Source organism: Strigops habroptila, chromosome 9 (genome assembly GCF_004027225.2).
Source record: "Strigops habroptila isolate Jane chromosome 9, bStrHab1.2.pri, whole genome shotgun sequence".
Classification (NCBI taxonomy): domain Eukaryota; kingdom Metazoa; phylum Chordata; class Aves; order Psittaciformes; family Psittacidae; genus Strigops; species Strigops habroptila.
In genome coordinates, this window is record NC_044285.2 from 24,571,047 (window position 1) to 24,594,941 (window position 23,895).

Consider the following 23,895-nt stretch of genomic DNA (forward strand, 5'->3'; position numbering starts at 1 on the left):
AGGAAGAAGGCAGCTGGTGCTACGACATCTTTTACCAATTGATATGGGAAGTCAGTTAATAGGAACAGTGACAGTGGTTCTGTGGCATCATGTTTATGGTGTGAAAATACAATTCAGTAAAGCTCACTAGAAACATAAGTATACTTCTGTTTGCTGGTCATCCAGGTACATTTCATTGCATGAATTCACTGACAAATGACCTATCTTTTGACACCAAATAAGGTTAACAGCTACTAATGTGTTGCTTATTGCAGCTCATTACCAACTCATTTAATTGACTTCTGTGTGGGTTTCTAGCACTTTGCGTTCTCAGACACCGGACTATCTAAACGCATTGAGTTATGTTCTTTAAGTATGGTGTTAATGGCCATTCCAAAGCTGCTGGGGTTTGCACCACAATGAGAAAAAATGGAAGACATCTCCAACTGTGACAGAAATAGCAGTGATGAATAGTGTGAAGAGGAAAAATAGCATTCTAAAAATAACCAGAATTATTATAACCACATCCATTCTCTGGTTTGAAGGACAAAATATGACTAATACTGTTGTGCCTTATTCCTTGCAACCAGTTTCTTTAGGATGACTGTTTTCATGCTGTTGTTCTGCAGAGCTTTGTCCTAAGTTATCTCTAGTTCTGTCATAATCAGTGCAACTTTAAAAAGGGCAGTTTCGTGGCTTCAGCATCAATACTAGTACATGTGGTTGCACTGCAGATCGAATGAGGTGTTGAACCCATGGACAATGAAGGCTTGCTTTCTTATTAGTGATTTTCTCTTTGGATCAGTGAGCTGAACCAGCTTTTCCTGCAGTCAAACTATTGCTAAAGCCACTGCAGAGTCTATGGGAGAAGGGTCTGTCTGTTCCTTCTGTGACAGCCTGTTAAAATAGGTATGTGTGATGTTGAACTGAAGTGCAAGAGGGAAGGAAGAATGGTTTCATTCCCAAATTTCATCTCAGTTTTCATTTCAAGAAGCTTCTATCTTAAAATAAGCCTTTCAAACTTTAGTTTTACATTGACAGAGTGCAATTTTACAAGTTCCCATGAAGTTAGGTAGTGCTGACTCTAAATACAGTCACTTTGGAGCAAAAGCTCCCTATGTTTTGGCATCGAATTAAAATGTTTATACCAGAGAAACCATGACAGAAAGATTTTAAAACCTACATGTTTGTACCTGTATTTCATTTGTGTTTAAGGTCACATTAGACTTTGTACATTATTTGTGTATTTGATCTGTGCATGCATGTAGCTTCAGGTTTGGAAATACTCATCAGCCCATGAGAACTGCCGTGCCAGCCTGGGCTTGGGGGTTATTAGAACCCTCTTTTTTTTTCCAGGCAGCATTTCTAGTAGAATTAAGGTCATGATTGGAAAGACCTGGCTGCTTTGTACTTCTAAGTGCAAACCGATTGCAGTTTAAAAGCATGGCACTGCTATGTAATACTGGAGAACTCTAATACTCAGATGTGTAGATCAATAACCGAGGTATTCAGAAGTTTCCCAAGGCCCTGAATTGCTCAAAGTTGGAAGGGTTTTGTTGTAACATCAAAACAAAGTCAGAATTGCTGAAATACAATGCATCACAGTCTTTTTGTAGAGTATTTGGCATGCAGTGCAATAGCTAAAATGCTGACATGCAAGATACTGATTTCAGGAATAAAAGGTCTTCCACATTACTTTATGTAAAGGTGGTAGCAAGCAGAGAGTTGAAATACTATTTAGAAGGGTGTTTTTAAAACCTAAAGCATGCCATGGAGTGAATTTTCGCCTTATCACTTTGACTGCTGCAAAGCATCTTGCAGGAATTTTCAAAGCTACTTGGCTGGAATTTTAATTCTTTATCTCCTTTAATTCTTCTTTTAAGTTTGGTTTTAAGAGTACCTCTCTGTGTGGGTAGCATCACAGCAGGACATGTATAGGCAGTTGACTTCATGCTTTTTGACATGATTTCTCCATGAATTCAGACCTGAAATCTCATTAACTACTCGCTTTGTAAACTTCTTTGACTTAAGATGCACAGTGACCTTCTTTTATTATTATTTTTTTTTAAGATGGCTAATATCTAGTTTCTACTGTCTTAATTTCCTGGGATTGTTATAGACAAATTCATTAGATACTTCCTCGAAAACAACCTGATTTATGGTAGCTCTTCTGCCTATTTTGTCTTTGCTAAATTTAGTTAGCATTTAGTTTTAGTTAATTTGTTTAGTTAGGGTTTAGTTTGTTTCCTACGTCTCTAACAAGTACATGAGTTAGGTTCTATCCTAGTTCACTTGTGTGTTCAGCTTGCATACTTGTTTTCCTCATGTCAATCAGTTTTAAGTCTTGTTCTGTGTTGTTTGTGTATGGTGTAAATTCATGTTAATGTAACTATAATGCTGTGACCTTTTTAGCTGTATGGACTGTTAATTTTCTGTTTCTGATTATTAACTTGAAATCATTCTGCTTACAGTGATCACCCCAAATTTTGGTGGACAGTAGTGGCCATATTCTCTGAGCACCACTTAAAAACACAGTCTCTGTTCTGCAGTCAGATTTCTAAGCTCAATTTGTTTATTTAGAGTATTTAGCTCTCAATGCTATTCAGATGTAGAATCTCATCACCAGAATATCTGGGGACTGGCAAACCCAGAATGTGTTTCAGTGTTTAATGCAGCAGCATTGTACAATGCAGTTACACAATTAATTGCAAAGAAACAACTGGAAAACCCATGGTATATTTCTTGTGGGTGATGCACTAGTATGTCCGTGCTCTGAGTGTTTTTTCTTGTTGAGCAATGTGGAACACTGCCTCTGGAAGTTATCACTGTCCTCCTTTCTCTGAAATGACACTGCCTTCAGATATGGCAGATGTAAACCAGCTGCTCTTTGAATTTGCCTGCATCATGTACTCCCCGTCGTATTTCCTTATAAACAGGAAATATTTAACATGTACCTTGCTAACTATCTCTAGAAAGTACTTTGTGTATCTGACACAGGCAAATCTAACATACGAGTTCATGCACTGACCTCTGGTTGCTGTAGTACAGTTGAGACACACTGAAGCTGACTGATGCTGTCTCTTCATTTCTCTGTTGTCCCTCTGTTCTACTGTGCCATTGGCACCCCTCACATCAGTATCAGCAGCATCTCCCCAGGCAGCATTAGCAGCATGTTGTGTCTCCAGAAGTTTTAATTTTTATAATGAGCCCTCTATTGGAATTTGTTTTGTCAGTGGTTTCCTGCCTTTTTTGTGTGCCCAGTATCACCGTGGCTGTGTCTTCTCTCCCTTTTCTCGCTGTTACCAGCTGGGAAGATACAAGGATGAGTCTTTTACACGATGCCTCCTAGTATTTCCCCAGTAAATGAACTCTAACAGACGACTTTTCCATTTTCAGTATGTGACCTTCTTAAAGAACAGCCTCTTTCTGTTACCACTTTTTAACAGACCCCTAATCTGAGAACGTTTGTTTTCCTTTCTGTTCTGTTTCAACCAGTTCGGCAATACCTGCTACTGCAACTCAGTCTTACAGGCACTTTATTTTTGTCGTCCATTTCGGGAAAAAGTTTTGGCATACAAAGTGCAGCCTCGAAAGAAGGAAAGCCTCCTGACGTGCCTCTCTGATCTCTTCAACAGTATTGCTACGCAAAAGAAGAAGGTGGGAGTCATCCCACCCAAGAAATTTATTTCCCGATTGAGGAAAGAAAATGGTAAATGAGTAACTGATGTTTTTATGTAGATTTTAACATGTAAACACTAGTTCCTTTCTAACGAGTCCAAATTGTCAGGTTTTAACAGATTTCTAGAAGTTTTTTGAACTCCTGTTTGTGGTGTGAATTTTACCACCTCGGTAGCATAGGAACAGAGATTGTATCAGAATTGTGCTGTGTCAAAGAGGATTATCTGGATATCTTTGTTTCTCTACTTGCACAGACCAAGTACAGAGCATGTACACAAGTCTTGGTGCTCCAGTTATTCCCCATTGGCATCATGCTCTGTGAAGGTCTGCTGCAAGTCAGCACACTTCAGTCAGTGCTAGAAATTGTCATGGGCTGCACAGACGTCATGGAGTTGGGCAAAGTTGAACTCTTCAAGGAGGCTCAACCACTCTTAGCCTGCTCTCTTATATTTGTGGTGGGATGAATTCCTTATGATGAGAACTGGTTATTTCCCAGGGCTGCTTTGTGAGGAAGAGTTCTGTGTGTTGATTTATCATCTCTGCTTGAACTTGAAAGATAACAAACTTAGAGTAGGGGATTTTTGCCCCTTGATACTGGACTTAATGAACTAATAGCCCAAGGCAACACATCTGAATTTCTTTAGTTCTCTCCCGCCCCAGAGGAAAAAGCCTCAACAACAACCCCCTCAAACCAATCATGGTTTTCTTCAGTTCCAAGAAATGCCCAAATTCAATTTCCTTTATGTTATTTTTCAGCTGCTTATTTCTTGCAAGCTGAGGAATAGGTGAGGGTAACCTAATATCTATTGTGAGAACAACAAAGTGCAAGTCTTCAAAGAGCGTAACCCACAATTGTATGATATGGTTGAGAAGGGGGAAGGGCAGGCACTGATTGCTAAAAGCACAGTAATTGATATTATGAAGTATCTCTGTATTTTCATTCTCTTTGATCTCTTCCTTTGCAGAATTGTTTGATAATTATATGCAGCAGGATGCACATGAATTCCTAAACTACCTACTTAACACTATTGCCGACTTACTACAAGAAGAGAAAAAGCAGGAGAAACAGAATGGCAAACTCCAGAATGGCAGCATTGAGAGTGAAGAAGGAGACAAGCCTGATCTGACGTGGGTCCATGAAATCTTCCAAGGAACACTAACCAATGAAACCAGATGTCTTAACTGTGAGGCTGTACGTTTAAAACCAAACCAAACCTCTTAGATTTTTGACAGGCCCTGGATCATTTTCCCTAATACTAAGCACACTTTTTCATTTATTAGGATAGATGAAATTGCACTCTCTCTAATAAAATATGGAGCATAGCCTATTTTATGACTGTATCACCTCTATGTTCAAACCAATACTCATTAAGGTATGTTTCTCAGAAAAAGCGTAGTGTTTTTTCTGTTCCTCCTCCCTGTTTCCATCAAGGCAGTCTGCACCTGGCTGATATAAGCTGCCTTTTTGTCTTCATGTTATTTCCTGTGTCAGTGATTGATAGTTGATGTTGTGTTTCTACATGAGAGTTGCTCACTATTTATTTAATTCTGGGATGAACTGAATTTCTTAAACTGGAAATCTGTGCTTCTTGGTGCTGGTCCATCACCACTCTACTTGAGAGCAAAAGAAGTGCTGCAGAATCTAGAATTAGAAGAACCACGCCACCTTCAGACCAGGAAATTGTAGTTAGTCATGTTCTCTGATTTAATATTTCTAAAAAAAAAAATGAAAACCCAGATGGGGAGAGAAAAAAGAGAGGAGTGATTACAACTGAAGTGACTGTTCTTGGCATTTTCAATCTAAGTTAGGGCTATGTGGTGAGTAAAAGCTCTAAAAATGACATTAAGATTGTCTCAAGAACTTTGAAACGAAATGTGACTGTTCCACAAATGGAAAGCTGCTTTTCCTGACTGCTAACTCAATTAAATGAAACCCCATCTGCCTGGTTTTCCACTTCCTATTTACTGTTAAACTCTGAAATGCAGCAGGAAGCTCTATCAGTCTGCAGAGCAGAGTGGGATACGCTTAAAGCTTCTCCAGCTCTGAGTGGTTAAAAACTTGGTTTTGCCAGTGAAGTGAGCAGATGTGTCTTGGATTCTCAAGGGGGAGAGATGTTTTGCAAGAAGGGGTTTGGGGCTTGTATTTTTTGTGGCTTTTTTTTTCTCTGTTTTGGTTTTATTATTGGTTTTTCTTCTTTTTTCCTTAATATTCCTCTCTGGATTGTAACAACACAGCTTATTTCTTCAGTTTTAGTTCACCTCAAGAAAGGGCCTCTGTGTGTGTATATTTACTTTTTATCACGAAGCTCTCTACTTGCAACGAGGACATTGCACCATTCCACAACGGGTTAAAAGAAATCTGCCAGTTCTAAACTGTTATGAAATATTTCTTCTTCTTTTTTTGAAGGTTAGTAGCAAAGATGAGGACTTTCTGGATCTGTCGGTTGATGTGGAACAAAATACATCAATTACACACTGTCTAAGGTAAATGAAAGTATTTGGGAATGGAAAAAATACCTGCCCTTGGTCAGAAGGAAAGAGTCTGGTGTAGCTGACCTGTTGTGGACAGCTCTAGGCTTTGACTTACAGTAAACCATGTTCATTTTATCTTTATCATGGGTTTTTGAAGCTGCTGGTTCCTCAGTGGTTTTTAGTAGCTAATGAGTATGGTGATTTTTTAATGATATGTAAGATTGATTTCACTTTCTTTTATGGGGATTTTAGTTACATATAGTCAGGTTTTATCAAAACTAAACATGGTATGTTTGGTTTCATAATAAATTACTGTTCATTTTAACATCGTTACTGCATTTCAGTTACCTGGTCCTGATGTTTGTAGTCAGATTGATGTTTTTTTTCTTTCCTGCTAGAAATTCGCCCTATGTATTTAACTGCTAGCTCCAAGGCTTATCAGATGCTTGGAAACTGCGAGTTGCATGTAGCATCTGGTTTTTTAATAGCTGATAATGGATGTATAATTGCTAGGAGCTGAAAGATAATCCAGATTTTGTTAGTCAGTTCCTAATGGCTGTAAGTCTTAACATTTAATGTCTGCCAGTAAAGAAAACATGGAGTGGCTACCTCTGGAAACAACACACAATCACTTTATTGCTGTTTATTACATACTGTATTTGATTCCTGCCCAGAAAGTATGCACTTAATACTTGAGGGTGTAATTTTTCCAGCTGAACATTGATACTACATCTCAAGACTGGGTCAGCTACACCTAAAATGTGTTTGGGAGGTATGAGAGAGATAAATAAGAGGAATTTCATTTTCTGTGTATACTTTGGTGGTTTTCAGCATTATTAGCAGTAACTTTGAACTGGATGGTCTGAATATCCCTTCTTATCTGACCTTTCTTTCATTTTCACAGAGGATTTAGTAATACTGAAACTCTCTGCAGTGAATATAAATACTATTGTGAGCAGTGCCGCAGTAAACAGGAAGCACAGAAGAGGTAAGGTTCAAATATTCAGGCTAATGTAAATGTTCTTTAAAATGGGCAGCTGGTGGAAAAATACACCTTGTGAATTCAGTGAAAAGAGAACATTAAGACTGTTTAGGTCTGTGTTTGATGGGGAAAGGAGTAAAGAAAAGAGGAGACACGAAGTAACTTTATGTCAATGTTATCAGAGAGAAAGGAAGAGATTAATTTTGTATTCCTCTCAGAAGAGCTTATATCTGGTGCTTCCAGACATTCACATTTTCCCCAGTTAGCATTAATCAGCTTAAAGCCACTGAAAACCATCCCATCTGCTTTCACTATGAATACTATATACAAAAATGTTACTTTTCGCTCATACTTGGTCACAGCCAGAGCAGCAAGACAGATTTATTCCATCTCTCTTCCTACCGATGTGATGAAAAACTGATGTTTTCAACACAGGCAGTTGTCCTGCATTCAGATGCCAGTTGTGTAGTTAAACATTCAGAATAAATACTGCATTTTCTCACTGGAATATACATGAGAAAAGCAGCCTTTTGAAAATCTTCAACACTTTAGATGCCTTTTAAGAAGCTTCATATTGAAACTGTTTTGAGCAAAGCTTTGTTTTAGGTGATCTGCTAACACCTTGTTCTTTGTTTAACATATTTTTGTGGCTCAGAATGAGAGTGAAAAAGTTGCCCATGATTCTAGCTCTGCACTTAAAAAGGTTCAAGTACATGGACCAGCTGCATCGATACACCAAACTCTCCTACCGGGTAGTCTTTCCCTTGGAGCTCCGGCTCTTTAACACTTCAGGAGATGCTACAAATCCTGACAGAATGTATGACCTCGTGGCTGTAGTCGTTCACTGTGGCAGGTACGTTGGTTTTGTGCTTTCTGGACCTTAAATGTATTTCCTTGAAATTTCAAAGGAATCTGTCATCTGTGTGCCATTTTGTACCAGCATGGTGCCTGACAGTATGGGAACATGCTGAGCAGCATCAGAGCTAGTTGCCCAACAACGTTTCCATCTCTTTTTTACTACTTTTTTACTGGTTTAAATTTTGCTTTCTGAGTACCCACTCTAAGGTTTGCTCTTTCATCAGCCTTCAAATATGATGGCAATTCAGACAAGTTGTTCCTTTGAGCTGCAGCAAAGTAAGAGCAGTCTTTAAAAAAACAAAAGCAAGGAAAAAACCCGACTCCCAACCCTACTTTACAGGAAAGTTAAGTGAAATAAAAACAAATCTTGGAAAAAACACTTACTAAAATAGGATGAAGTTGGAGTTCTCATGGTGCTACTTTGGAAACCATTGAAGGTTTTTTAGAGGCTGGTGCCACCATGTGGCATGAACTGTGTACTGCGGAGGTTTTAAAATACCCTTACTCTCTTCATTACATTTTCTTATTGTCGTTGTATTGGCTTTAATTCTGTTTTAAAAAGCAAAGAGGAAATTTTTTAATGCACTTTTAGGAAACAAAAGCAGTCATGGAAGGCAAAAAATATATAACTACCTTCTGGAAGTAGGAGTTTTGAAGTCATAAGTTGTTATAGAACACAAATGCAAGCAAGGTGCTAATATTGGACAGATTTAATATAAATAAACTACATACAATTCTAGGTGATTTCTATTGTGGTACGGTTGCGCTGGTTTTATTTATCACTTTAAGATTTCATCCTATGCGATTTCATAGAATGGTTTGGTTTAGAAGGGACCTTAAAGCTCATCCAGTTCCAACCCCCTGCCATGGGCAGGGACACCTTCCAATTTGCTCATTTTCTTCTGTAGATTCTTAATTTGCAATACCCGTAACTACACTTGCACGTTTTAACAATGGTGATTAATAATTCAGATGTATTAAATGGCTTTGCTTTTTCTTCTCAAGCCCATTTTCTTATATGGGGCTTTCAGGAGTCCTGTGACTTTTTTGGGTTTCAGTTCTTACTAGGAACTTACCAAAGGCTTAAGGTGAACTCTTTTCTAAATATTTTGAGTTCTCAGAACTTGTTTTTAAACATTTTGCCCTTATAGTTTTACTTTTCATTTAGTTGCTCTAAACAAAGAAGTTTCATTCTGTGACAGGTAACGTCACACACAATAATTCAGGAAGGACTAGAGAAGTACTTTGGCCTGAAGCTGATATAAATATAGGTTGTTTTAAAGCCTTATGTCGATCCTAAGTGAAAAGTAAAGCTGGAACGTTGGGAATAGATGTATATTTATTTTTTTTCCATTGTATCCCTGGACTGTTCTCTCAGAACTTGAGGTTAGTAGGTAGCTCAAATTTTTGAACAGTGGTCAAAGTACTCGGGGTGCTGAATGCCACAAAGCAGTGATTGGAAAAACTGGCTTTAACGTTGCTTTTTCAATATAAGAATGACTATATAAAATAGTTACCAATTGTGTATTTTGGCTATATTGTATTTGGCAAGTAGCAAGGACAGAAATTTTAGTTCAAGCAATTTGGCAAAGTCTAAGAACTTAAATGATAGTATGAGTAATGTTAGACAACACAGGAAGCTGGGAAATCTAACTGCCAGTAATAGCCGGAGTCATGTGGGAGCAGTGGTCCTGCCTTTGTAGGCACAAGAGTAATAAAGTCTTCAATCCTTTTCTCTGGCAGTGGTCCAAACCGTGGACATTACATCACCATTGTGAAGAGCCATGGCTTTTGGTTGCTGTTTGATGATGACATTGTAGAGGTAGGTATGCTATGACGTGGTGAAGACAACTGTAGGCACCATCAATGTCCAGCTCTGTTTTTACGTTTGGGATCAGCTTTTGCATCTGTGAAATTATTTCAGCAAAACCTGTGCACAGAATAGTTCTGGATGTTTCAAATGTAAACTTGGGCATTTTTGTGCATCTTTGTTGTAGAACTAGTATGGAGAAGGGCAAACAAACGTGAGGGCTGCATTGACAAATCAGGCACAGGGTGGTGTGCACTTCTTCAGGCTGAAATTGTCTTATTCAAGATGTGACGTGGTCTAATTTCAGCCCACCTTTAGGACTCCTTTTTGCCGCTAACTTGCTTTATGATAGTTGCATTTCAGTGGTGCATCTAGGAACTTCTGACGTTTTTTTGTAGGTAGTTTTCCCCAACAAATTCAAGTGTAGAAAAACTGTTAGAAAAAGATATGGGAAACTGTAGTAAGGTCCTGAGAGCGTACCAAGGTGTTTGGTCTATCAGCAATGTTTTAACAGTCTGCTCAAGCAAATTTTTCCTTAGCTTTTTTACTAACATAACTGTAAAGACCAATACCCAAACTATTTATAGATCCCTGTCTTTTACATAATTATTAAGCAAATATCAAACAGTAGAACAAATATGACAGTATAACTTCTTTTTGTAGAGATGAAAATGTACTGTTTGCCTCTGAGATCTCATGGGAAAGGTTAAGGCTTGATCTAAATAGATACAGCAAAATCCTTGCTTGTGTTAAAATAAGATGTAGTACATCCTCCGTTTTTCCTTTTTTATTCTTAGCTTTGAGCATCAGAGGTGAGTTCCTGGTAATTTGGATAGCTTGTGTGACTATGAGCAGTTGCCTTTCTCCCATTATTATATTTTGAGAGTTATTTTCCTCTGTTTCTGTCATGGACAAAGCCTGTAATTGTGTCAGCTAATTTTGGAAACAGCATTCACCTCAATATTTTTAAATACAAGTCTGTATATTTCACAGACTGTATCTGTATATTCACTGTCTTTTTCCATCCAGGAGATAAACTTTACTAAACTTTTTAAAAGGAGATATAAAATAACCATCTCGTTGTTCTATATTTGTTTTCTAGCAGTCACTTCTATGTTGTATCTTAGTATTTAGGTCAAAACAGAGTTTCTTTTTATCTGCAAGCACTCCTGTCACTTATAGATGTGCCAAACCATAGCTTTTAAATATGCACTGCCTGTTACGGGACAGTAAATTCAGGGAGCTGTCACAAGTATGTAGTTCCTCTCTCCTGCAGGGATGCTTTCTTTTTTCTTCTAAGTTGCTTTTCTGACTTTAATCATGGCTCTTTTTAAGTTCATCTTCTTTTACAGAATTTATCTAAAATGCTGTAAAAATAAAGCTCTTTGATCTGTTTGTGCTTTCCATGGTTTCACTGTTTTGATTATGATCAGCAGTAGCTCTGTCCTATAACACTACCTCTGTCCTGGCTGTGGATCTGGAAGCTTAAGATTCCTTTTCCTGCTAGAAGATTCTCTCCCCTGGCTGGTGTTTGCATGTGGTGTTTGTTTTCTATGGAATTTAGGCTTTGTTTTTCCTACCGGAGGAGAGCATGAAAAATTGCACCTGAGTTTTGCACAATTCATTTGAGATCCCTAACCCTTTCTGATGAACAAGCTCTTCCTTGACCTCCTTTGGAGAGGGTAACACAAGGATTCCTGCTGGGTTTTTCCCACAGGATCTTTTCACTGAGTATCCACCATAGCTGCTCCAGCCTCCTAAGTGTGATGAACATGAAGTTTGCCTCTGGCTGCCCTCTCTCAAGGAAGTACCACCCTTTTTCTCTCCTCTACCTTCTAGAAGTCACCTGAATTCTGGTGATTCAGTGATCAAGGAGAACAGAATAGTGGAAACTGCTCTTCTCCTCCTGATGCTACAGCCTGCTCGATGAAGTAGCTGCAGTTTTACTCATCTGTTCTCTCATCCCACTTAGTCATCAACTCTTGAGGATTAGTTCCTTACTAGTGCTGCAGGCTATGCACTGAAACTGTGAATCCACAACTACATTTGTCACTTCATGTGCTGCCTAGATATTTGAAATACCTATTCTGAAGTTGACTAAGTACTGCTTTCAAACTGCTCGTGACTGCCATAAGGTGACACTAGAGGAAATATATTGCTATCATGACATTACAGAGGTTGTCCTCAAAAATGGAGTGGGTAAAACCACCCCAAAGCCCCTAAAATGTGAGTTCTGCATAAGTTTGTGGGTTTAGGGCGAAGCACAGGAGCTTTCTACTCTTCAGAGACTCTTCAGAACCTGAAAGGTTTTATTTTTTATCTTTTTTTAAATCCTTGGACACTTTTAACGTTCTAGGTGTGAACTGGCTACACTGCAAAACAGGTATTAGTTAGCAGACTTCAGAAGATGAGTCCAATATATAAAGATATCACAAATGAAAGAGAACCCAGGAGAAAGCTTTTTCCCCTTAAATACCATTAAAAAGCTTTGTTGCGTTTCTGGCAAGTGATATGAATTAATAGCTCTGAACTGTCAATAGGAAGTAGTTTATCCTTATTACCCAGTAAATGTCAGAAGCAGTGAAGTCATGTTTATTTATCTGTTTGGATTTGGTTGGAAAGCCAACTTTCAATTAAATTGAAGATAGATGATAATCAAACATATTACAGCATATGTGAAAAGGAGCTGCATCAAATCCAGGAGGCAAATCAGTCCAAATGGGATCCTGTGCCAAGAAAATTAATTGAGAAACCCGAGTAAATGATCTCTGGCTAATTTGACATGTTGTCATTAGAGCAACTAAGTGATACATCACAGTGACAATGTTTATCTGAAACAGGGAAAAATGTCCGTCCAGGGAGCTCTCCAAATTGAGGAAAGGGGGAGAATGATTGTATGTATTCACTTAAATACTTGGTCAGAAATCTGCAGCATCCAGTTGAATGCTCTGAATCATATGGGAAAGAAGGATTTGATTTGGGGAACCAGTATAGTTGTCTGGAGATGAGCAAAGGATATTTAAACTCAGTTGACAGGAAGGATAGTCTTCATGCCAGGTAAGGCTAGAGAATCCTAAAAGTAACCATTAACTGGTTGTTACTCTAAAGCTACAACTGGTTAAAAATTTGCTGTCCACAATATATGTGGCCAGTTAAAGATGGGAAGAATAAAGTCCATATAATCCTCTTTCAGTTCCACTGTGTTTTTTGTGGATAGTGAAATAAAGGAGGAAGTTGATTTTGCTGTGATAAAGCTAAAAATATCTGTGGGATGAATTAATCTGTATCAAATGTTTGAGTTGCATTCAAAATGAGTCCTGGAAATAGGCTTGATTGCATGGCAAGTTAGTTGGCACTTAAAATAAAACATGTTTGAGTTGTCTGCTAAATATATTGCAAGGGCTGAAGAATGTTCTTTTGCTATTTTTCTGTTAAAATGTGTATCTAAGTTTGTAGTAGACGTTATGTTAATAAATTGTGTGAAAACGCAAAAGCCCTCAGCTTCCCTGAAGTCCTTGAATGGAGAAGAGAGAAAGGCAAAACATCTGTTTGGGGGTTTTTCCCCCCCTCTCTTTTATTTTAGCAGAAGGTGTTTAATGAAACTATTCAAGGGAGAATTTCTGCAGCATCTTCTATGTCTGTTTTTCTTGTGCTTCGGAAAGGCTGGGGAAAGGATGGACTAAACTTGCATGTTTGGCAGTGCTGCGTAGAGAAACCAGGGCTTTTGTGTTTCTTCCTTGTGTTTCAGCTGGTGATGCTGAAGTCTGGTGAGCAATGATTTAGCTCACTGCCAAATAGATTCTGTAGCTGAGGAGGCTTCTTGGTGGAGTCGTAGCGTGGTCCCTTTCTTTTAAGATACAAGCACGCGTTGGTCTCTGCTGTTCCCTCTCACGATCAAAGCAGGCGTTCCGCCCAGAGCCTCTTGTTGTCTGAGCATTTCATTGCTTCCTCAACTTTATTCCTTGGGGAATAAAGGAGAACTTCAGGCTAGTCTCCCTTTGGTCCTCCACAACAAATTCAGGCTACTTCAGCCCCTCATCTCCGTGGATCCAGAGTCCTAAAGGTATTTTGAACTACTGAGACACAGTGGAGTGCTGAGTAACACAGGTCATTGGGAGTATATTGTTTCAGTGGTTTGGTCTCTGTGCTTGCTCTCCTCTGACTGCAGAATCAAATTCAGTAATGTGAAGCCAGTCCTTCTCAGGAGTGGGATCAAGACTGTAAAACTTGCATCTTTAAAAGCCCTTTCAAATGCCCTACAGGCCTTGCTGGTTGGAGTGTAAAATGAAAAACTGCTTTTCTGCACATAGTTCACAACTTTAAATATAAGCACAGCATTTAGTTCTATTCATATGGCAAATAATTTATTTCTCTTAAAACAGAAACTTTGTAGTAATATTCCAGTAGGCATTCTACCAGCAGATCCTGAGGAAGGAAAGCTCTTGTAAGACCAGAAGATCATAACCAGATGAGATCCACAGGTTTCATGGTATAATTACCAATGGCACTTGCAGGACTTCTCTATGTAAAAGGGTCACAAGAACTTCAAAATCCAGAGTTACTTTGGGTGAATATTAAATCTGCTTAAGATGGTCCTTATGTACTTCCAACTATACAAAAATCTTTGCTGATGATCATAGAATCATGATGGTCAGTGACTGCTTTTTTCATTTACACTGGAAACCTAGAGTCAGGAAAGGTAACATGAGTCTGAATGAGAAAGCTAATGTAAAAATGTCATTTACTCTTTTAAGGATACATTTTCATGGATCCCTCTTTTATAGTCCAGTTTAAGAGTGCACCACTTCAGAGAGGTTTATTATTTCATCTTGATTTCCTTTTTTTCAATGGTAAGGTATTAAGTGGAAAATATGTCTTGATTGGATTCAATGTTACTGAAATGTTAATAGTCCGTGGCTTTCCAGCATCCCTTTCAAGAACTGAAAGTAAGGCTTTGTCTGGGAAGGGGGTTCTGAGGGTGGTGTTTTTACTGAGGCTAATTCTAACTCTCATTAATTTCCAGAAAATTGATGCCCAGGCCATTGAAGAATTCTATGGGTTAACATCAGACATTTCCAAAAACTCAGAATCTGGCTATATCCTCTTCTACCAGTCAAGAGACTAAGACAAAAGATACCTGTATACAAAGAAAAGAAAAAAGGGATCAAGATATGTCCAAATGGAACATATTTGTGACAGCAGAAGCAGTTCCTCGTTGTTGCTGTAGGACCAGGACAGATCCAGCGGGGTGACTAAAGGTTTCTCCCTGCCATTTCGTGGAGGATTAGTGCTGACTGCCATAACAAGAAGAGCTTTTGTTCCAGTTTTCTTTCTGGGCTTTTTTTACGTGCTATCTTCCAAAATCTGTCTTACCTCTACTTGAAACCTGGCTGCTTATTTGTTCATGAACTGAAAAAGAGATTTAAAAGTAGCATTGTAGAATTTTTACCATTTAATATTGGCCTGAGGCTATACCTTGGTTTCTACCATCGTCGTTTTTCTGTATTTTAGCAGAATGATTTCAATATTCAGTGTCAGCTGAAGGCATATTTTAGGATATGAGCAGCAGCTGGTTGCTGGATATTTTTGGTGACTCAGACTTGAGAAGCAGTACAAAGCTAAGACGTATTGGAAATGTCAAGTCTGTAATTTTTATAAAAAAGCAGACAAAAAACTCTCTCTGCAGCATTGTAAACTCCCCCATTATGCATTATCTTGGATTTAGATAACACTAACAGCACTGCTGCTTCTTGTATTGTTGTTTTTACTGTTCTGTTTCTTCTTCAGAAGGTATAGAACTTTATCCATGTTGTGCATTTTTCTTTTGAAGCAGAGGTTTTGACTCAAAGCCATGTTGCTGCAGATTTAAGGGGAGCAGAGAAGCTGTTACCTTTTGAAGAGCAAGTCTGGCAACCAGTTGCTGTAGAAAGTTTGAAGTTAAAGCATTTCTTGGAGCTATTGCATAAACCAAAAGTGCCCTCATTCTGAAACAGGATCTGTTCAACATTTCAGTACGCAGTAAACTGATGCAACTAGCATTTTGAATCTGTGCTAATACACAGGAACAGCACTAATTGTGAAGGGTTAACCAAGGGAAGCATTATTTATGTCACTAATCCAGTTGTTCTTAGTCTTCAAGGTAATGAACATGTAAGAAGGAAAACCAATCAACCAACCCAGACCTTCCCTTGCTAAGTGTTCTCATCATCTGTTGTTAATGTTTGTGTTGATCTGGGAATCACAACACCCCCCTGAAAATGCTTCTGATTGTTTTACCTCTCTAGGCCTTGCTTAACAGGGGAAATTGTTAGTCTTTTGAAGACTGAAATGAAAAGTAACTCTCCGTTACATGTGTATATATTATAATCTCAAGGATAACTAGAAAGAAAAGACTGAGGAAGTTTGTAAGGAATCTCAGAAGATCTTCTGTAACTTTCTGTTTGACAAGTCCTGTTGCCGTGCCAAAGCTTGTTGCAGCTGGCTCTAAACTACCAGTGGAAATGAGTATTTTCCTTTCTCCATCTTGTTAGGTGACAAGAGCTGTCCTCTATGTGGTTGTTCCCAGCACAGCCCTTCATGGTGTATACCAGTGCTGCTTGTTCTTGAGGACCTTTAACTTATGCAATTCTGTGGCTTGTACAGGATAGAAAACATTTTACCAAAACACTGTCCTCAGGAAAACAGCATTTCACAAACAGGTTCTTGTGGTGGCTCTATGTTTCTTGTTTCTTCTTCCCATGACCAGAATGTTAGCAATTAACTCCTGCCTTCAAAGTGCAAATTAACCATTACCGTTGTATTCCAACTGAGTACAGGTTCCATTCTCCCGGCACATCTCCTCTTCCAGAAGTTAAAATATGGATGTTGGGTTTTTTAATTGTTTTTTATTATACAGAGTACTGTCATTTTTGGAGACATGTTCACCAACAGCAAATGTTCTTGTCATCTTGTTCCTATTGTGTGAAGACTGTTCCTGGCCAAGAGTCTTCTCCCTTCACAAGCTGTGAGCCCTCTCCTGGTGCCGCTCCCAGAAGACTCATCACCAAGTCTTGCAAAAAATGAAACTAAAAGAGAGCACTGAGTGAAATAATCTAAAAGGTAAATACAGACCTTAACGTAGGACACTAGACATGTATTTTGTATATCTGGTGATACATTTTTACAGATAAAAATACCTGACTGAGAGAGAATATTGAAAGATATATACTATAGATTAAAAACAAAGTGCACTTTTGCTACAGATTTATAAGGAGACTTGAAAGGAATTAAATTGGAAGAGAATGGTGTGATGTTACTTCTGTATAATAAATGACCCCACCTGTCTCCAATAAAGGTCATGTATGATCAAATGCACATGGCCCAAAGGCTTTTCCTTGCATTTCCATCCGAGGCAGAAATGAAAGGACTCGGTTAGCTGCTGGCTCTCCTTAGCTTCTCCCTCTGTGCTGGCTGAGGGATGTGGGCCCTGTTGTATTTGCACGCTCATAACCTGTGTATAAATAGTTTAAACCAAGAGAAATTACTAATTCAGTGTTGTACATAATTGATGTGCTGGTAAACTGAGGAGAGGACACCCCAGGCACATCCCACTGCCAGGATTCCTTCATGTCCTCATCCCCTGTAGCTCTGGCGTTGTCCTTCCCTGGGATTTCCTTTTCCTTCTCCCTCTTTCCCCCCTTGCTGTCGGACTCTAGAAGACTGCTGCAAATATTATCTGACTGATCTGGAACAGAGACATTTAAAAGCAAAAATAGCACCATATGCTTGGAGCTTTTCAAGTTCATGGCAGGCCAGGTCTCCGTTGCTCTGTGGTTCATGGGAGTTCACTTTTATATTGGGAAAATTTGATGAAAGGCTGCTCCTGTGAGGAGGAATTCATGCGACTAGGTCAGAATGCAATAGAAGCAAATGAGATTGGGAAATGACAGCATTTAAAAACACATTTTAAATGCCAAATGCTGGTCTTTGTCCTGCTGGGTCACACATTAGTGATAGATAAATAAACGGAGCTTATTTTAACTCCAGTGAATGTGATTTTGACTTTCAGTCACTTTTAGAAAGCATATTACCCTGAATTAATTTTGTTGAGGGCAAACAACCAAAATCAGAACATTTGGAAGCAAAATGGCTTTAGGTTTGAGTGTACCAGTAAGGCAGGATTGATAGTAGAATTTGGGGGCTGCTCTTGTTGCTCCAGGACTTCTCCAAAACTGGAGTGAGGGTGAAGACTTGTCTTGGCTGACCAGCAACTGAAGCCAAGTGCACTCTGTGTCGCTATTTTCCTTCTACTTCAGCAGATCCTACAGCTTGTTTGTGGTGAGATTCTGCCTTAAAGACCTCAGGAACAGGCTGTTCATGAATTGGTGCTTGTGCTTGACATGTTCTGGTTACCAGGAGGAGCTTTTAAAGTCACCATGCCAGCTCGGGTTAGCGTGTGCTTAAAACAAATCATGTTTGATTGGTACAAGAAAGAAAATAGACTAACAAAGGCCCCTGAGACAAGTAAAACCTTCCCATTGCGGTCCTCAGCCTTCATCAAAAGGAAACAATCCCCTGAAACATCATTAATTCTCAACATGTAAAGTCCTGCCAGTGTTTGCTGCTGTTGCACTGATTAACCTTCAGGCTACTTGTGTTTGCTTCCCTCCAGCTCCTGCAGCATCAGCCCTAGCTACAGAATTTGTTTCCACCTCCTGCTCTGTTTGGTTCCTGAAGCAGTAGCTGAGTGGGGTTAGGTATCTGGAAGTGATAGTTCAGGGTAGCTATGGTTAAAAATGAAACAGTGTTGGTGTGAGGGTCATCTTGTACTTTTATTCTGGATACAACGCGTTGTAAAGGAAAACGGTTCAATCCTTTCTACATTCTGGGTAGATTAGGATTAGAAGGGAGATTGAGATGAGCTCTTAGGCAGTTCTTCCCTGTGAGGGTGCTGAGGCGCTGGCACAGGGTGCCCAGAGAAGCTGTGGCTGCCCCATCCCTGGCAGTGTTCAAGGCCAGGTTGGACACAGGGGCTTGGAGCAACCTGCTCTAGTGGAAGGTGTCCCTGCCTGTGGCAGGGGTTGGAACTGGAGGAGCTTTAAGGTCCCTTCCAACCCAAACCATTCCATGGCTCTATGAAAATGAAGTCTCCAGCAGTGAGGTTGATAACTCATCGCTTTGCCAGGGCACCTTGTGCCATGCTGGGATGTGCTTTTCTGGGGAGGTGGATCTGGAAGGTGGCAGATGATGGGTGTAGGACCAGATGCTGTCTGAGACCCACGTGCCATGGTGGGGACTAGACCTGTGAGCCATGTCAGCTTGGGTGGGAGTGAAGCCCAGGGGCCTTGAGTAGAGGATAGCTTAGAAACCCCAAGAGGAGGAGCTGGACCTGGAGGGCAAAGCTAAGAAAGGATTTATGAACACCTTAAAATACCAGAGCCCCCATAGTATTACTCTAGATACATTGGCCCAGATTTATTGAGGGCAAAATGCTTCTGGTGCTGCGCTGCTAAGAAGCATCCTCAGCCACTGGACCCATTCGCAGGGAGGTGCATGGAGCTGGGGCGTGCAGTGGAGGCACAGGTTACACTGCCACTTGTGTAAAATGTAGTGTCCCAGCTGGGTCTTCCCTGCTGATTTCCTGTTCCCAGGCAGTGTGCGAGAGGGAGCCTGCAAAAGAAGAGGAGAAGGGCAAGGATGTGGGCTGAGAGCTGCATTTGGAGTTAGGAACATCCCCAGATCTACCCAGAGTTTGTTTCCATTTCAAGATGTTTTTTCTCTGGAGTGTAGCTGCTTTAGCAAAACATATTGTGTGAGGAGTATAGAGGTGGAAAAAGACATTTACTTGGCTTGAAGCCCTGGACAAGCTGTCCAGCTAGACTGAACCTCAGACTGCTGCTGCCCACCAGACCATAGCCATGGGTGAAGATAAGGTCAAACGCAACTGAAGCTGTTTCTTCTGTCTATCCTAGGTCTAGACATGCAAGTAAATAGCAGGTGGTTTTCAGCAGGAGCTGAGTAACTTAATTTGCAATTAAGTATCCTAATTAGCACTCTATTAGTGTTTCCTTCTGTGAGAAGCAGCCTGCATCTACTGCAACAAGTCACTGCAGCACTGGAGGGCAGAGCAGGGACCATGCTGTGAAGGAATGGAGGGAGGGAAGGGATGGCCCAAGGGAAGGGAAACCACATCTGGAAGCTCTGCTGTGCAGCGCCATTTGTGCCCTGAGGGTTGGTATCTCAGAGGTCTTTGTGTGATAGACCCTGGTCAAAGCCTTCCACCCTCAGAAGCAAACCCTCAGCTCCTCCCTGGCAGAGGTGCAGTGAGAAGCATGAGAGAGCATGTGGTGGTGATGGGGAAAAAGTGTTATTCTCAGCAATCCTTTCCAAGCCCTCTTTTTCAACTTCTTCTCTCTTTCTTTTTTTTTTGGATGTTACACTGTTCATTTTCAGATCTTGAGTCACAATATTTCTCCAAGCGAAAGGCCACGGGTTTGGAGAAAATCCAGTTTATTCCTTCAAAATTCCTTGCCATCAATTCAGCAGTGAAAGAGCCAAACCACGCTGGTACCTGCTGCTGCTGCTGGGGATGGAGAAGCAGCCTTGTGCCAAGGGTGCTCGCTGGCACTTTCCAAAGCCTCCTGCCAGGTGCTTGGGGACATATTGTGGGTGGTGAGGACCAGAGAGTGAGTCTTCAGGCCAGGAAGGGACGTTTAAGGATGTCTTAAGCCTCCAGACAGAGCAAAATGGGGATGTTTCCATTAACTTATCTCTAAGGTGCAGTTAAGTGAAGAGTTGAACTGAGATTTTCCCCTTCTTTGCCTGGTTTCTCATGAGTGGTATTAAACTGGATATAAACTGAGGTTTAAGCTTTTGGGGCCTCTCAGTTTCTTGAGCCTCAGACGTGGCAGAAAAGCCGAGCTTTGGTTTTGCCAAAGTTTCATCCCCCGTCAGGAGGAGGTTACTGGATTTGGGAAAACCAGTTTCTCTGTGCTGTTCCTCCACACTTCGTGCCAAGCGCTGCAGCAGCAATGACTTGGGGACAGGAGGATTCCCGCGAGAGCTGCAACCGCATTATCTTCTGCTAAAAATACCTTCCAACAAAACATAAAACCTCTCCAAAATAACCCGTCGGAAAGAGCAGGATCTAGTTCCGGGCTCTCTGGGGGCCGAAACCTGCTGCATTAAAGGGGCTCTGCTGAGAGAACATCCTTTGCAGCACCATGTGTGGGTACCAGTGATGGGGAAAACGGGAAGGGGAAAACAGGAGCTTGGTGGGAAGGTGGCTTTGTTGTGATCGCATCCCTGCAGAGCAGCATCTTGGTGGCTCTGACACCAGCCGTGGCTCTGAGCATCCTTGTGGTGGGAGGGTGGCTCACGGATCCTCGTCGAGCACTGTCAAAGTTTATTCCACTCTCTGGAACAGCAAAGTGGCTCCTGAAGTTGGGTTTTTTCCTCCTCCTTCCCAGAGCGTGTTTAATTATTTGCCAGTTAGTCATATCCCTAAGAAAAGCAAACGTTGCGTGATGGTGAGTGGCAGCTCCTGAAGAACTGGCACTAATTATATCTCAGCACTGAAAAAGAGACCACGCCAGGCTGGCAGATCCTGCTGGGAGGGAGCTGGCTCCTCTGAGCGCTCGTGCCAGCAGCTGGGATGCCCCAAACTCACCGAGCAGCCGCTCTCCTGGCCCGCAGACCCCTCTCCATCTCCCCTCTGTAGGTTTAGGGATGATTAATGTCTTGCTTTGGGTTTTATCTATTTCCGCCCTGCTTTTCTTCCACGCCTGGTGGGAGGCATTTAGGGAGGTCTCCCTTTGACTTGTATGTCTGTGATGGATTCAATCTGCAGCTCACCCCTCGGCAGCCAATTCTCCGGGTTGGCACCATCAGCTGCTGCTTCCCAGAGCTGCTCGAGCAGCATCACCTCTTCTTTGGGTGTTGGGAGAAGCATTTCCTTTTCTCCCTCTGCCCTTGCAGTGGAGCTGCCGATGAGCCAGGAGCAGTAAATGGAGGGATGAACCCGAATGGTCGGGCTGAGGGATGTCCAGGCAGCTCTTGTTAGATATGAACTCCCTCGGTGGCACTGCCCAGACACAGCCCTGCTCCCAACAGGATTTTGTCCCTTGTCAGGGCATCTTGTATAGCCAAAACACCCTGTTTTGGGGACATATCTCCAAAGACCCTCCATCCCCTGTGGGTGGGCAGCAGGGGCCAGCACCCATCCTGCAGCAGGACATGGGGAAGGTGAGGACTTGGCACCGGGACTGTGTCACACCATGTGATGCTGTGGGCACCAGGATAACCCTCACCATTAAAGGTTTTGAGGATGAAAATGCTGTAAAAGATGCCCCTGTTTTGCCCCGTTGTATAAGTGGAGCAGAGGGAAGAAGGTGCTCGCAGGCACCTTGGTGATGCCTCTGCTGTGGCTGCCAGACCAGCATGGGGACCGGTGGTGTCCAGCTCAAATCCAAAACACCCCCAAAGGGCCTTGTCAGACCCTTGTTAGAGTGACGACCTCCCTGTTTCCAGTTAAACAGAGACAGGCACTCCAAACAGTCTGCACTTGGGCTGAAATCCCTATTTCAACCAGGGCTGGGGGTCCTGTCCCCAGCCCCAGCGCAGGAGGGTGTGAGGATGCTCCCCGGAGAGCGCAGGATGCTCCCAGGGACCGGGATCGGCGCTTGGCTTATTTTTTTCCTAATGTTTCCGCGGTGTTTTTCCTGGATGGGGTTTTGTTTTCTTAAAAAGCCCGAGCGGCTAAAAATAGCCCTGCGCTCGTATCCCGACGGGAAGCGGGCGCAGGCGGCGTGCGGAGCCGACCTTCAGAGCCGCAGCTCCAGCAGCGGGAGCGCCGCTGCCTCCTGCTCCCCCCTGCGAGCTGCCGCTTGTGCTCGGCTATTTAAAGCAGCTCTTTTGCCTCTTGTGTGTCTCAAGAAGCACCTGATGGGGAAGGCAGGAGGATGTTTTTCCCTTGCTGAAATAGCCACCTGGCCACACATTGTCCTGAGCTCAGTGGGTTTGGATCAGACTTGATTATGCACTAAGCTATAATGATCATTTAGTTGCATGGGCATAGAGCATCTCCCCCTCCTAACGGGACAGGGGGGGATGTGGACATGGCTGTCCCCTCTGGGGTCATGAGCCTTGGGGCGCAGCAACCCAGAGAGGCAGGTGTTGAGTGTGAGGGACTTGCTGAGGCAGGATCTGGGCCACTGGGACTCAACAGGGTGTGATGTGGGGGGAAGAGACTCTAACGAGGCAGGATTTGGGATGCAGGGACTCAACAGGGCAGGATTTGGGGGACTCAGGCACCCAATGAGGCAGATTCAGGGACAGACACCCCATGAAGCAGATGGGAACTGCTGCTTGCTTCCCAAAGGACAGAGGTTTGGGCTCTCTGGGGTGGTTTTGGCTGCAGCAGCCCTCCCGGCCCTGAGGACAGTGGGGTCTGTGAGAGGAGCACGGACACAGGAGCAGCATCACACTGCGATGAGTTGACAGGATTCACACATATCCTTCTCCCTGAGCTGCCTGAAAACATCCCAGGGGGGTTGTGTGTAGCACTAAGGCACATATGGTGCATGAAACATCAAAATGACCTTGGCGCTGGTTTGTGCAGTTCAGACAGCAGGTAGCTGCCTTGGCATATGGCCACCAGGCAATGCCCAGTGTGGGTTCCATGAGGACAAACCCACTGTGGTGCTGGCACTGGGTGCTGTGGGGTGCCAGTGGCTCTGCAGCTCACCCCGGCCCTTGCTCTCCGCTGTCATCTCTGCAGCAGTTTCACCCACAGTATAAACCGTGCCTAGAATCAACTAAATGGTGCTCCAGGCTGCTGCAGAGCTGTGGCACTGGCTGAGCCTCCTCCTGCCTCCTCCATACCTCCTGTGCTGGGCCAAAGGCACAAGTGTGGGGGGAAACGGGTGTCTCCTGAGCAAAGGGGGTGTCCCATTGCACCCCATCACTTGGTGCGGGTGGGATGGGTGTTGTGTGTCCCCCCTGGGCTGGGCATGGCGGGCAGGGACAGAGGGAGCCAGCCCCGTGCTGAGCCTCGATCCCTGCTCCCGGGCGCTTGCAGCCGTATTGCACCGGCAGCATCCCAGGTCCCCGCGCCACCCGTGAGTCATGCTGCAGCTCA

The 23,895-nt window shown here is 42.2% G+C and overlaps 1 protein-coding gene across 2 annotated transcripts in view; it reads left to right on the plus strand.

The window, feature by feature from the left end:
- The window catches only part of LOC115612833 (ubiquitin carboxyl-terminal hydrolase 12-like), a 29,891-nt gene extending 12,763 nt beyond the window's left edge, over window positions 1–17,128 (plus strand). The window contains exons 3-9 of one of the 2 annotated variants that reach the window (XM_030497624.1): window positions 3,475–3,688; window positions 4,623–4,849; window positions 6,065–6,141; window positions 7,034–7,117; window positions 7,767–7,964; window positions 9,713–9,791; window positions 14,803–17,128. In XM_030497624.1, the coding sequence (XP_030353484.1) occupies window positions 3,475–3,688; window positions 4,623–4,849; window positions 6,065–6,141; window positions 7,034–7,117; window positions 7,767–7,964; window positions 9,713–9,791; window positions 14,803–14,904 (981 nt within the window). In that variant the 3' untranslated portion in view covers window positions 14,905–17,128. The remainder of the gene's footprint in view (window positions 1–3,474; window positions 3,689–4,622; window positions 4,850–6,064; window positions 6,142–7,033; window positions 7,118–7,766; window positions 7,965–9,712; window positions 9,792–14,802) is intronic. The other variant, XM_030497625.1, reaches the window with a different exon arrangement.
- The last annotated feature ends 6,767 nt before the right edge of the window (window positions 17,129–23,895 follow it).